The sequence below is a fragment of the Microcebus murinus genome, chromosome 8, assembly GCF_040939455.1.
Source record: "Microcebus murinus isolate Inina chromosome 8, M.murinus_Inina_mat1.0, whole genome shotgun sequence".
Taxonomy (NCBI): Eukaryota; Metazoa; Chordata; class Mammalia; order Primates; family Cheirogaleidae; genus Microcebus; species Microcebus murinus.
Window position 1 is genome coordinate 55,440,923 of NC_134111.1, and position 14,167 is coordinate 55,455,089.

At 37.2% G+C, this 14,167-nt stretch overlaps 1 protein-coding gene across 1 annotated transcript in view; it reads right to left on the reverse strand.

Moving 5' to 3' along the window:
* Positions 1-2,503: 2,503 nt before the first annotated feature.
* Positions 2,504-14,167, reverse strand: part of LOC142872322 (dual 3',5'-cyclic-AMP and -GMP phosphodiesterase 11A-like) — a 47,187-nt gene continuing 35,523 nt past the window's right edge. Inside the window, exons 2-4 of the mRNA XM_076005397.1 lie at positions 7,589-7,747; positions 4,400-4,505; positions 2,504-2,793 (exon numbers count right to left, since the gene is read on the reverse strand). Coding sequence (XP_075861512.1) covers positions 2,504-2,793; positions 4,400-4,505; positions 7,589-7,747 — 555 coding nt within the window. The remainder of the gene's footprint in view (positions 2,794-4,399; positions 4,506-7,588; positions 7,748-14,167) is intronic.

The window sequence follows — 14,167 nt, forward strand, 5'->3', positions numbered from 1 at the left end:
TGATCATTTCCTCCCTGGCATGCAGAGTCCTGTCTGTTAAGCACTATAATGCATATCTACAGCTTGGCCATGTCAGGTTAGGATCATCCAATCTCAAATTCCCCAATCCAGGCAATGATAAATTGATATTGTTATTATAACTTAATACTCATAAGAAGATACAACACAAAGATACTTGGGGTAAACATAATAATAAAGACAACACTTTCTTATGCTTCAAGTTTATTACATAAAGCAGCCTAGGGGGACCCACACCTTATATGAACACCTGGAGTAAGAGGACAAAAGAAAGAGATTCTGTGGATGAGTCAGACACGATTTATCATAGTTATTAATATTTGAGTGAGAGCTCAGGATCAAATCTTGCTTCCTAGTGAAAGATCCTATTTTACTGTAAGCCCTTTTGGTATTATCTAGATCTAATTAAGCACACCCATACAAATAAAAGCTATAGAAAACAAGTGAATTATATAAGTTATAAAAATTATGTATCTAATCACTATTTGAAACTATTTTCTATACTTACATGGTTACTTTGTTTATTGTCTGTCTTTACCACTAGAATGTAAGCTCTGAGAGGGCAGGAATTTTTGTCTGTCCAATTCATCAGTTTAACCTCAGTACTTGGACCCATGCCTCAAATATAGCAGTGTCTACTAGGTGGAAATTCAATAAACAGTTAGTGAATGAATGGTTCTTCCACACAATGGAACACTATATAGCCACTAAAAATGATGTACAGATCAATGACACTCAAAATTTTCCACATTTAGCACCATAATGGTTACAGCTCTGTAACTGATTGAGGTCATTTATTTTATGTTTCTGATCTACCTTACTAGATCCTGCATAGTATATGGAAAGAGATGGAAAGAAGGATATCGCACCTGAGCACTTATTGTTTCCTTGGTAACTCTTAGAAACATAAAAATAGAAGCTGGGGAGGCAGGAAATTACAAATGCCAGTATATTAGCCATCAGAGGACATCAGAATTTTTGCAAGGAGCCTGTAAATCTATATGCATACCAAGCATTATCTGCATCTGGAATAAAAAAATACATTATGTAAGTATTGGTCTTCATTTTGTTCAATTATTGTGTTATTAATTTTTTTAATTCCTGAATATTTGATCATTATGTATTTTCTCAATGAATAGTCATTTGGGGACATCTGAAAAAAAAAGGTTGAACTATAAAATATTAGGAAATACTGTTAAGGACAAACAATAATCAGTTTTGGAATAATTCCTACTTAGGTCTGAGATCACAGAATTTGACTTAAGCCTTGAAAGAAGGGTGAAGAGGAGAAGAGTTCTATGCAATTAGATAAGGACACAAGCAAAGGTCTGGGGATGATTAGCCCAAGACAAAAGTATGGGCAGAGTAGACCAGTTTTTGCTGAGTGTTAAGTCCTAATCGGGACCCTAGCAAACAGACTTGCCTTCTTATGCCAAAGTTAGACTCTGCCTGAAGAAAAGGCAGAGAATACAGCCAAGAGTCCACAACAATACTGATCCAACAGAAAAAAAAAAATTCTCTGAAGCCTAACCTGAGTTCTGACAGGTACTGTGTTGGTAATAGCTTTCTCAAAATTCCTCATTGTTTTTGAACCTCTCAGTCACATATAGCCCAGTGAACACATAGAATATGAACAAATTTGTCTCTGAAACTCTTGTAGTTTCACAGTGACTATATGGAATGTGAGTAATAGCTATTAAAAGGCAAATAGTGCAGTGACTAGATCATTTAAATATAGACAAAATATTGTAATTAATGAGTTATGGGATTCGATCCAAATTTTTCCAGGACAGAAATCTTATTGATCAAATATAATTTGAAATCTTGAGCCATCTGCCGACTTTTAACATCGTTTTGCTAAACACTGATTTTTAATTATAATGTTATTCCAACAGGTTTGAAACTCTAATTTAGTTGAAATATAGGCAGAAAAGAAAAAAAAATTAAATGAGAACACAAAGGGCATTTCTTAAGTTAATTCACTTCTCTCTTAGCATTTGAGTATCTTAAAGACAGTGGAGTATTAATAGAAAACACATAGACTTGTCTGGCACAATTGTAACACTACTATCCATGTATATAACAAGATTTTAAAAAATCATAATTTTGAAAAGTGCCTTTTGTAGAAACTAGCTATTCATAAGATGACAGAAGAAATTTGTCTATCTTTGCTTCCATTAAGTTGATTATTTTAAACTGACTAGTTGTTTAGGGGTTGGCTATCATGTGGAAGTGCAGCTTGCAGCCATGTCTAAAGGCATTCAATTTTAAAAAATTAATCCTATGCCAGTCAAATCCTATGCAAGTCACACGAGTGCGAGCTGCATTCAGTCTTCTGGGGCCACCAATTTGTGACCCCTATCAGCAACCCCCTTCCTTACTCACTACAGTGAACTTTAATACCTTTTGCACTCTTGACATCTCATGAATCCTAAACATTAGCCGCAGGAAATCAGAAACAGTTTAGAAATGTAAGCCCAAGAGCTTATGAAATCCTCTCTGCTATCTGGCTTAGAGTCAGCCTGTTGCTGATAAGAAAACTCCAGCTTCTGCAGAGACTTGTTAGCATCATCTGTGCACCATCCTCAACACCAGTTGGCAGGGCAGCGTCACCAGTAACAAGCTCATGGAACACAGCCAGTCCCCTGGCAGCCAAGCTCGGCTGGCTGCATCCCAGCTCTACAGGGTGGTTGAACACGTCGGCACGAAGGAGAGCAGCAGGGTGGCCCAACTCCAAATTATGAGCTGAAGAGAGGTGACCAAGGCTAAAGAAGCCTGTAGAGATTAGCCAAAGCAGAAGTTCAAGCCACACTGCTTATATGTTGGCTGGGCTGTTGGAAAGTAACTGCAATAGACATGCTGTACTTTATGCAACACCAATTTATGAAATGGCACCTTTGGGGCCGAGATATAGGCAACCTGGCAGGGAGGATAAGAGCCTGTGCTTGTTTCCATTTCCCAGGTTTCACACTGGTGTGCCTATACATCTTAATAGATCATAAACGTCTGTTCCTATCCAGGTCTCATGATTTTATTCTGCAAAGTAATACCTCCCTTTACTCGCCCAGTAATAACAAAGTAATGAATTAATTTGTAATGCAAAGAGTCTAGTTATACCACCCAAGTCAACCAGCTTATACGTATCACTGAAAAACAGGAACATTTGTTTGAAACCCATGAAGTAAACCAGAAAACTCTAATCATCTTTCCTGCATGGTCTGCCTTTGTGTGTAGTTCCAACGTGAATTACCAAACCAGTGATTTGTCAGTATGGAACTTAAATTATTAATATGTGCATATGGCAGCCTATATTTCACACAAAACCCTCACCACTGCTGATAAAATTTTTGCTAACTATCCAAGAACTTTAAAAAACATGATGATTTAAAGTCATAAAAGGGAAGTTTTCGGGCAGAGGCTGAATGATTATCTGTCAGGATTCCTGCACTGGATAAGGGTAGGGGTGTTGGGAAATGGATTTGATGATCCTTCTTGTCTCTTCTATTACATGATATATATACATATATATTACATGATATATTACAGCTGTTACATGATATAAACAGACATTACAATCATCACAGGATATAGCACAGCCAGCGAATTATAAGTACAGAATTTTCAAGAAACGCAGTACGATCCTATGCACAATTATGTTAGATACATAAAGAGCCCAGAAATGAATATATCACATTTAATTTTTAATTTATTCAGACAAATAATTTACTGATTTTCATATTGCAAAATGTCTTGAAATTATACCAAAGCTAATTTATAGTCTCCAGAAGTTGACATTTTAAGATATCAGGACATACAAATCATATTATGCTAATGTGCAATAAATTTACCACTACCCATATGAATGATGACATGGCAGTTATGTGCATAAAGCAAAATAACAAATAAGGCTCCGATTACTTTAGTCTGGCTTTGAAATATATGGTGAGATTTCATGAGGCTCATTTGTTGATAATAAGTGCTACCCTAAGCACTTTACATCTATTCTCTATTTTACTCCTCATAATTACACTATGATTATGATGGAGATTCTGGGGCTTAGAGAGAATCAGCAACTTGCTCAAGGTCACTCAGCTAAAAAAGCAGCAATTACTCAAATCTGCCTAGGAGGCTTTCTGACTCCAGAGCCTCTCATCTAATACACAGGATATGGCTTCCTTTGGTTTCCTTCTTTCCTTACTTGTAGGCAACATTGAAATTACTTCTGTTACTGGAGTTATTTATTTATTGTTGTTACTGGAGTTTATACTGTTGCATGGGGAGAAAGTTGTCCGAAGTCTGCCTGGCTGAGTGAGGAAAACAAATTTGAGCTTTAAAATGTGAATTGAAAAAAGTTGGCAGAGCTCTGAGGAAATAGGTATACGTATGCTGCTACCATTGTAGGTGGGTTCAATATTTTCAAAACCTATCTGGTAATATGGAATGAGAGCTATAAAACTTTTCTTGCACTTTGATTTGGTAATTCCAGTCTGTGGAATACACCCCAAGGTAATAACAAAAAAGAAAAAGGTAATTTGTTCAAGATTTTCATTCAGAGGCTATTTGTATTAGTAAAAAAAACTGGGAAAAAACAAATTCGCAGTAATATGACAATGACTGAGCAAATCGGGCTATGTAGGAAAAGGAAAAGAAAAGAAAAAAACTTTATAATCCCCCCAAATGGCAAATGTAGAATACATTCACACGTGGACATATATGTAAGAAATAATTTTATGTTAAGTAGGATACAAATTAGTACGTAAGAGGATAATCTTATACAATCAAGTATACAGTAGGTTCATTAGTAATAATGCAAGACAATTATGAATTTATAAAGAAGTATATCCCACTTTTCACTGGTAAAACCCAACACTGGAAGAGTACCTGGCCTATAGATTGTGTTTAATAAAAACCTTTTTTTTAAATGAGGACTAACAGAGGCTATTTCTTCAGATCTTGTTATAACAAAGAAGTCGGCCATTATCACTTGCATTTGGCAGACTCAAAGAGGAGTGGGCAAGTTTTATGGTGAAAAAAACAGAAGACTTTAGATACGCTCTGACTGGAGGCTTTGGCTTGAGGAAGCTGAAGGCAGACTAATTAGAAGTAGGGCATCTTAGGTAATTAGTTTAGGGAACATGTTTGACTTTCTCTGGTTGGCCCTGAGTTGAAAGCATGCAAGGGTGGCAGGCAGGGTAGGGGCAAAAAAAATAGGGAAGTGGCAGTCATTGACCAAATCCTGACTATTCTGGGCTGGTTGCTGCAGAGATTGTGACTTGGCTTTCGGGGCTGGCTGCTGAAGAGAATGTGGGTGTGGGTGAGAGCTCTATTAATATCATCATGTATGGTCTAGTCACCATCCATTTGTAGATCCAATCACTCACTATGGTTACCAGTTTACTATAAAAGGTTATAACTCAGGAACAACTAGATAGAGGATGCATAGGGCAAGGTATGGGGGAGGGGTGCAGAGCTTCTGTTCCCTCTCTGGATGTACCACCCTTTTAAAACCACCACCATGTACTCATTCAGCAACCCAGAAACTCCACTTAATAAAAACTTATGGACTACCTGCCTAGTTTCTTATATTTTGCAAAGTTTTTTTGTTTGTGATCTTATTTAATTCTCCTTCCATTTAATGATGGATAATTTAATCGACAAGTGAGGGAACTTTGAGTCAGAGATTAAGTGGTGCACACAAAGCAGCTGCTTGGCTCAGGCACTCAGTCCCAGGCTCTGTTTCTCATAGAGCTAAACATGGATTCTGCTCAAGAAAGGAACAAAGCCTTGTGCAAACCTTCCCTCTAAATCATTCAGAACTCATGAAACCCTATCTCGTAAGTATAAATCCATTGAGAAAAGTCCAGAAAACAAGTCTAACATAAATGGAACCAAAGATGAGAACTAAATATGTAAAGAGATCCCTTTAAACGAAGGCAGCAGAGCAAAGGCAGGACTACCGTCAGTGTATAAACTAAACTGTTTGGGGGATGCCAAGGGTATGTAGTGGTTACATTTGGAAAGACACAAAACCCAAATCCTTCTATCTAAATCCTTATTAAAAGGCACATTATCTCAAGACTCTCATCTTGTGACACAAAATGCACAAAGTCAAACTTTTGCTTTATCTGTACATTCCATGGAAATATTCTTACAGTGAATGAGGTGGCCTACACTTACATTCATTACTAAACTTCCTCTCCTTCTCACCTGGTTCAGTCTGATGAAAGCCTATACTCGCATCAGAGATCGGATCAAATACCACCTCAAATACCACCTCTTTCAAGAAGCTTCTTCATGCCAAGTGAGAATCACCCTTTCTTTCTCAGGCCCTCATAGCATGTCTTGGAACAACATTTTTTTTATTACTTCATATTATGGGGGTACAAATATTGTTAGGGTTATATATCTTGTCCCTGCCCTTCCTCCCCTCCCCACTATGTCAGAGCTTCTAGTGTGTCCAGCATCTTGATGATTCCTGCCTCCTGCTTTGTGTAGCTCCTAGATGGCATAAATCACAAGTGTGATTTATCTTTGTGCTTCCTATGATCTCAACATGCACTGTAATAGCTTGTTGAATTGGTAAGAGATCATCTGAGGTCCTGTCATGCTCTATGAGTTTATAAACTTTTACTGAGATTTGGGCTGTTCCAATTCACTGTAGAAATGACCTCAATCAAGGACTCTCTTCACTTAAAAACCTTCTTGTTTCCTTACAATCATATTTTATGTTGACCTTCTGTACCAGAACATTTGCATTAATTTAATGCATTAGTAATTAGTATTGGCAAATAGCAAACCAACATTCAGAAGGTTAAATTATGAAGTGTTTTTTTAATCAAATAGGAATATGAGAGTCATCAAACTTAAACTAATTTGAGATTTGCTTTTACCACCAAGTTTATAAATATTCAACCAGATTTTATCCAATATGAAGGTAAGAGCTTCAAAGCCAAACTTCAATCCTTTGTGTACTCTCTTTTTTAATATAAGCTGGTGAATAAACTACTGGTGAAAGAACTTAAATTTTCAGAGCAAAAAGTACATTACTTCTACCGAGGTCAACTGCTCTTCAGAGACAAAAGTAATGCTCTTTTTATTAGCAATTTGGAATAACAATTAAATAACATTTAGTTTATTGAGATTTTTATATAAGAACTGAGAAAACAATTCTTCATTGAAGTTATAAAAGCACAAGAGAAAGTGCTGAGTTTCTGAAACGCAGTAATCTTTCTATATTCCCTATCTTCCCTTAGGCCATGTATGGTGGTGGTGTGATCGTCAATTAAAAAGCTTACTTATAAGGGAGATAAAGACCAGGGAATAACAAGAATACCACTGAGGCTTGTAATGAAAAGCAAGCTAAGAAAGAGATGAAGTAATTATTTTAAATTACACTACATTCTATGAAATATCAAAAAACTCCAATTACATCTTGTATAACACGAGAAAAAGCTCTTTGATCCGTGAATGGGCTAATCCAGCAGCTATTCACATAATTCCTGTCTTCAGGGAGAATAGCAATCAATGATCAAGAAGGAAAGTACAACTCACAAAAGGCATGAAATCTTACTTTTTCATCATCTTCAGTGAATGGAGCACCTTCAGGAATCTTATTTATCGCTTGGGCCACGCCAATAATCTCACCATCACTGCTTCGGATGGGCATGCACAATAATGATTTTGTCTTGTATCCAGTGAGCTTGTCAATTTCATCATTGAATCTTCGATCCTAAAAATAAGCAAACAGAGCATTAACTACATGTGAATTGTTGTCAGGGAGAAGGAGAGAGAGAAGTGTATTTTTGTGTATGATACTTTATCACTGGGAACTTTCCCCATGAATTGTTAATCACAATAACAAGTTTGAATTCATGTTTAATTCACTAAAAGAACATAAATGATAATAAATCACCACCATTGTTGTTAGCCACGATCAATGAAGGGAGAGACTTTAAACCCAACTACAACATATCAAAACTGGCGAAAGGGCAAATGTGTTTAAGGAAAGCCCACTGTGAGCTGTTTACTAAAATATGTTATTTCACAAAGACAACTGGATATGAAATATCACATAAGAAAAATACATAAGAGATATGTATTAAACACTGTGGGAAAATATTCAGAAAAGAACTACTTTATTTCTGGTCAAAATGATCCCATGACAAAAGAATCTATGAGTTTATTGTGATGTTTCAAAATACTCCCAAAAAGGGCAGAAAGAGGAGATAAAAGGCTTCTCTATAGAATTCCAGCTAAAAAAAAGTGATAAAATATGGAATGATAATAATACAGAATGATAAAATTATATAACATGTATTTTGCAACTACCAATATAATTATGTTTACAAGGAAGGGTCATCAGTGGATGCTAATACCACTGGGTGGAATGTTGTTGCTAAACAGAATATTCACATAGTCTCAAAGTGCCACCCCCACAGATTCCTTATTACAAAGGTAAAGGTGTCTTTGTAATGAAGAGACCTGGTGGACACCACCTTAACCAAGTAATCAAACTCAGCATCACCATTAATAAGACAAAATAACATCGTGTGTGATGCAATTGGAAGGACATATCACCAAGAACATGGACTGTTTTTGTCCAATATGTAACATGAATCTAATCATTCAGGAAAAGAAGATTAAGAAACATACAGATTATTGGTCATTTTGTCAGAAACTTAACCTGGTCTCTTCATAAATGTCAATATTGTGAGAGACAAAAATATTTTAAATAAAAATAAAATCAAGCTATAAGAGTTGCACTGGCTTAAAGAAGACTTAAAGATACCATCTATATAATACTACCAATATTTAAAAATAATACTAAATATTATTTATGGATTCAAATATGTAGTAAAAGTATAAAAGCATGCACGGGATACTAAACACTAAATTTATTACCTGTGGACAGGAAAGGAGGAAATGGCTCAGGGAGAAGTATAGAGGAGGCTTCAACTCTAACAATAAAGTTTTACTCCTTTAAAAAGAAAACAACTAAGGAGTGAGATGGCAGTTCTCTGGAGGCTGAGTGTCTCACAGTGCCCAGAGAGGCTGATCTCTGCTGCTCTGAACCCCAATGGTCACACCTGCCCATATCTCAGCATTTCTCCAGGCCTGGCCCACCCCAGGACGGTATGCAATGCCACACATTCACCTGCCACCCAGCTGCCGTTCTGCTTCCAAGGCTGCCTCACTCTGCTAGATGAGTAAGAAAGTTGTCAGTATTTTGCTCCTGGGCCTGCTGTGATAGACTACACCCTGACTACAGCCCTCACTCTCTGTAGTCAGGGGCCTTGAACAAGTTGTTACAGACTACGTCCATGGACACTCACCATAGAAACAGCCAGTGCAGGCGAATTTGGCACTCTTGGCTTTAACCTTAACTGGGCTTTGTTATTTCAACTACCATGGTGAGGGCATCTGCAAAGCTGCTGCCATGCTATGGAAACTCTGAGTTTCTAGACTTACTACCTTAAGAACCGGTCATACACCTCTTTGCCTCTGCTCTGCCATGCTATTCAATTGACCATGAGGAGGAAATAAGATATGTTCATTGTTAAGATAAACCTCTTCTAATCCCATAATTACTCTCAGAACTTAATCTTTAAGGAAATGTTTGAGAGGAGCTGTATCCAAGAAATAGTGAGACTGAATTCCATTTTCTTATAAGTTAATGGGATTGTCTCCCAGCCTCTCACAAGACTCACAGTATAACTAAACATTATAGATGAGCTCTTGCCTTTTAATTTCCCAATCTCTTAAAGAGAATTCAGCTTTATTCTCTTGATACATGATCAAATGTCTTCTATATTTGTCCTGGTAATGATGGACAAAGACAGAGACTGTTAACTCTTAAGTAATGATTTTGGGCTGGGCAAGATGGATCCTTATAATCCCAGGGCTTTGGGAGGCCAAGGTGGGAGGATTATTTTTCAGCATATTATGGGGGTACAACTGTTTAGGTTACATATATTGCCTTTGCCCCACCTGAGTCACAGCTTCAACCGTGTCCATCCCCCAGACGGTGCGCACCGCACCCATTAGGTGTGAATATACCTATCCCCAAATCCCCCCTCCCACCTGCCCAACACCCAAAGAATGTTACTACTATATGTGCACTTAAGTGTTGATCAGTTAATATCAATTTGATCGCGAGTACATGTAGTACTTGTTTTTCCATTCTTGTGATACTTCATTTAGTAGAATGGGCTCCAGCTTTATCCAGGATAATCAAGGGGTGCTAGATCACCACTGGTTTTTGTGGCTGAGTAGAACTCCATAGTATACATACACCACATTTTATTAATCCACTCATGTATTTATGGGCACTTGAGTTGTTTCCACATTTTTGTAATTGTGAATTGTGCTGTTATAAACATTCTAGTGCAGATGTCTTTTTTATAGAATGTCTTTTTGCATTTGGGTAGATGCCCAGTAATAGAATTGTAGATCAAATGGTAGCTCTATTGTAGCTCTTTGAGATATCACCATAATACTTTCCACAGAGGTTGCACTAGTTTTCAGTCCCACTAGTAGTGTATGAGTGTTCCTATCTCCCTGCATCCATGCCAACATTTATTGTTTTGGGACTTCATGATAAAGGCCATTCTCACTGGAGGTATTGTTTGAGGCCAGGAGTTTAGGGCCAACCTGGGTAACATAGCAAGACCTCATTTCTACAGATAATAAAAACTTTAAAAAATTAGCCAGGCATGAAGGCATGGACCAGTAGTCCTAGCTACTCAGGAGACTAAGGTGGGAAGATCCACCGAGCCCAGGAGTTCCAGCCTGGGTGACAGAGTGAGACCTTTCTCTAAAAAAATAAAAATAAAAATTTAAATAAAAAGACTTTGCAGAAAATTAGACAGTGTTTAAATTTTTTTTAATTTGCCTTTCTGTTCAGTTGATACCAGCTACTGAAGGGTCCATGTCCTAGGGAAACTTTAAAATTAGAAAACATTCATATTTCACATTACTAATTTCTAAATCCTAGGAAGAAGAGCTTGGAAAGCTTCTGAATATAGAGAAGTTCCGTTTAGGGAAGAGGTACTCCTTATAGAAGCATCAAAATATTATAAATTCGAAACTGAGACTTAAACCTCAAATACGATTATTTTATTTGTCTTAAAATAATCTGTCTACAAATATAAAAGTGTAAAAATTTTTTTATTGTGAGAATCTCTAACATAAAAATGTAGTCTATGAAAATAAATTTTTTAAAAATTGAAATGCTAGTTAATAAAAATGGTATAAGTCATGAGGATGTTCTGGGATAACAAAAAGGCAATGGAGGTAAAGAGAAGAGGATAAATATGTTGGAAATTGTGTCTACAGTACTTCCTGATGAATTGGTTGGAGAAGGGAGAATAGACAAAGAAGAATGAGCCTCAGATTTTAATGTGAGAAACTGTGGATGGGAATACTGGGCATGGAAGAGATTGAGATGGAAGGGAAAAATCTATCAATGAAGAGAATGAAGAGGGTTGATAAATCAATTAATTTAACAAGGTGAGGTGCATACTTTGACCAAAATCAGTGATTCTCCACCTTGACTGCATGTAAGAATTACCTGAGAAAGTTTTCAAAATTACCAATGCCTGCTGCCCCACCCCAACTTGAATCAATCAATACTAGACATTGGTGTTTTTAAAATGCTCCTATGTAATTCTCACAGGAGAATCATTGTCCTAAATGTTAAAGAGGTGAGTCACTAGTGAGAGCAATAAAATTCTTAAAATGGGAACAAAAAAGGAGTGCGGCATGTAATCTGGGGGTTGCATGTCAGTGGTGTGGACCATGATGGACTGGACCTGAAAATCCACTCTAGAGTTGGCATGGTCTGTCTCTTTTTATCTTTGTGATAATCTGTATCTCCGGAGAAGGATCTCATCCACCAAAAGCCAACTTAGAGTAGACCAACCACCAAGCCTGTAGTGTATTTATTGTTACAGTATCCAAAGTCACATGAGAACAAAGACACTGGGATGCTTTAACATAACCAAGAGTCACAAAAATGCTATAAACTCTCACCTACCATCTCTCCAACTCTCTAGCTCCACCTGATAATTTGTAACTTAAGGAGAAAAAATAATTGTATTGATATATGGGGTAAGTTTTAATCTTCTAATTTAAAAGCTAGGAAGAAAGATTTATTCCATTAAGTCTTAATGGTTTTTAAAATGTAATGCATCTTACAGCATGCTTTGTCCATGTCTTCATTATGCTACTTATAGGATAATTCTCACAAATTAACTCAAAACTTGATATAATCAAGTTAATCTAATCTAATGGAAGGTTAGGAAAGCTGATACAATTGCACACTTTCCTAATATATATAAATCTCTAGATTAATCTTCCAATTTAAAAAAACTGAGAAAGCTGAGTTCCACATTGAGGCATAAATTAATTGTAGGAGATGAAGAAAATTAGGGAAATAATTAGATAAAGGAACATATTACCCTGATGTTATAGAGGAAAGAAAAGTTTCATAACAGATGATATTAAAAAATAGATATTACCAGCCAAGTAATAACCACAAATGAGTGTGATAGTAGAAGAAACATAGCAGGGTGCCACATCTTAATCTAAGTTCAGAGAATATCTCCCCAAAAAAGTGAACGGTTTAAGCTGACACCCAAAGGATCAGCAGAGATTATCCAGAAAAAGGAGAGAAGGGGTGGGGAGGGATGAGCAAAATGTCCCAGAAAAAGGAAATAATATTGTATAAAGCTTGGAGGAAATAAAAATCTAGTCAATTTGAGGAACAGAAAGAAGGTGAAGATGGCTCATGTGGGAAGAGTCAGATATGCTGCAGGAAAGACCAGCTGGAGGCTGATGAAGGAGTGCCGAGTGACCAGGTGCAGAATCCGATTTATCACAGAGGAAGGGGGGCAGTCACTGGAGGGTTTTAAGAAGGTGGGTGGGAGTGATCTGACTGAGTCTTCATTTTAGAAAGACTGCTCTGGCCACATGTGAAGAACGGATTGGAGGCCAGAGATCCTGGAGAGAGATGAACCATCTCTGGACTGGGATAGTGGCTAGTGGCAGCAGGAGTGGTGGAAAACAGGAGATATTTATTTATTACTTTTTATTTTTTGAGACAGAGTTTCACTCTGTTGCCCCGGCTAGAGTGCCGTGGCGTCAGCCTAGCTCACAGCAACCTCAAATTCCTGGGCTCAAGTGATCCTTCTGCCTCAGCCTTCCGAGTAGCTGGAACTACAGGCATGTGCCACCATGCCCGGCTAATGTTTTTTTTAATATATTTTTAGCTGTCCAAGTAATTTCTTTCTATTTTTAGTAGAGATGGGGTCTTGCTCTTGTTAAGGCTGGTCTCGAACTGCTGAGCTCAAACAATCCGCCAGCCTCAGCCTCCCAGAGTGCTAGGATTACAGGCATGAGCCACAAAGCCCAACCTGACTACGGAGATATTCAGAAGGTAGAATCAATAAAACTAGTTAATTAATTTGATGAAAAGTTGTGAAAGTTAGAGAAGTCAAAAGTAACTCCATATTTTTTGTACAGCTACCTGGGTGGGTGGTGGGGTGATTCACTGAGTGAGGGAGGAGCAGGAGGGGAGGAGTGTGAGTTTCACTGTGGACATTTTGAAATTTAGTTGACTGTGGGTCATCCACATGGTGGTGAAGCGGAAAAAGGAGTTAGATAGATATAGATATAGATTTTTTTTTTAATTTCAGGAAAAGGACTTGGAATAGAAAGCAAAGATTGTTTTAGGTAAGGATGGGAACTTTGCCTGATAACTTTTAGGCTGAGGGTCTTCAGAAGTTCACCACATTCACCAGCAGAGCTTTACAGAAGGCCATAAAGGAGAAAACAGGACTAATAAGAGAGAAACATTGTGTTTATTTGTTTTTGAATAGGAAACAGACAAATGCCTCTAGGACTATAACGAAACATCACACAGAGAATAGTGCCCAATTTTGCCCAATTTTTATTCATCTCGCTTAGGACAAAAGAACAAGGAATGATCTACAACAGGAAAGATTTCTAATAAATTAAGGTAAGGTAAGGTTGTTAAAACTCTGGAATGAGTTTCTTATGATCGTAGTAGACTCTTCTTGCTCTGAGTATTTTTATGTCATAATATTTTTTCTAGGTCAGATATTTTAAGTATAACTGCTCTTGAGAAGTG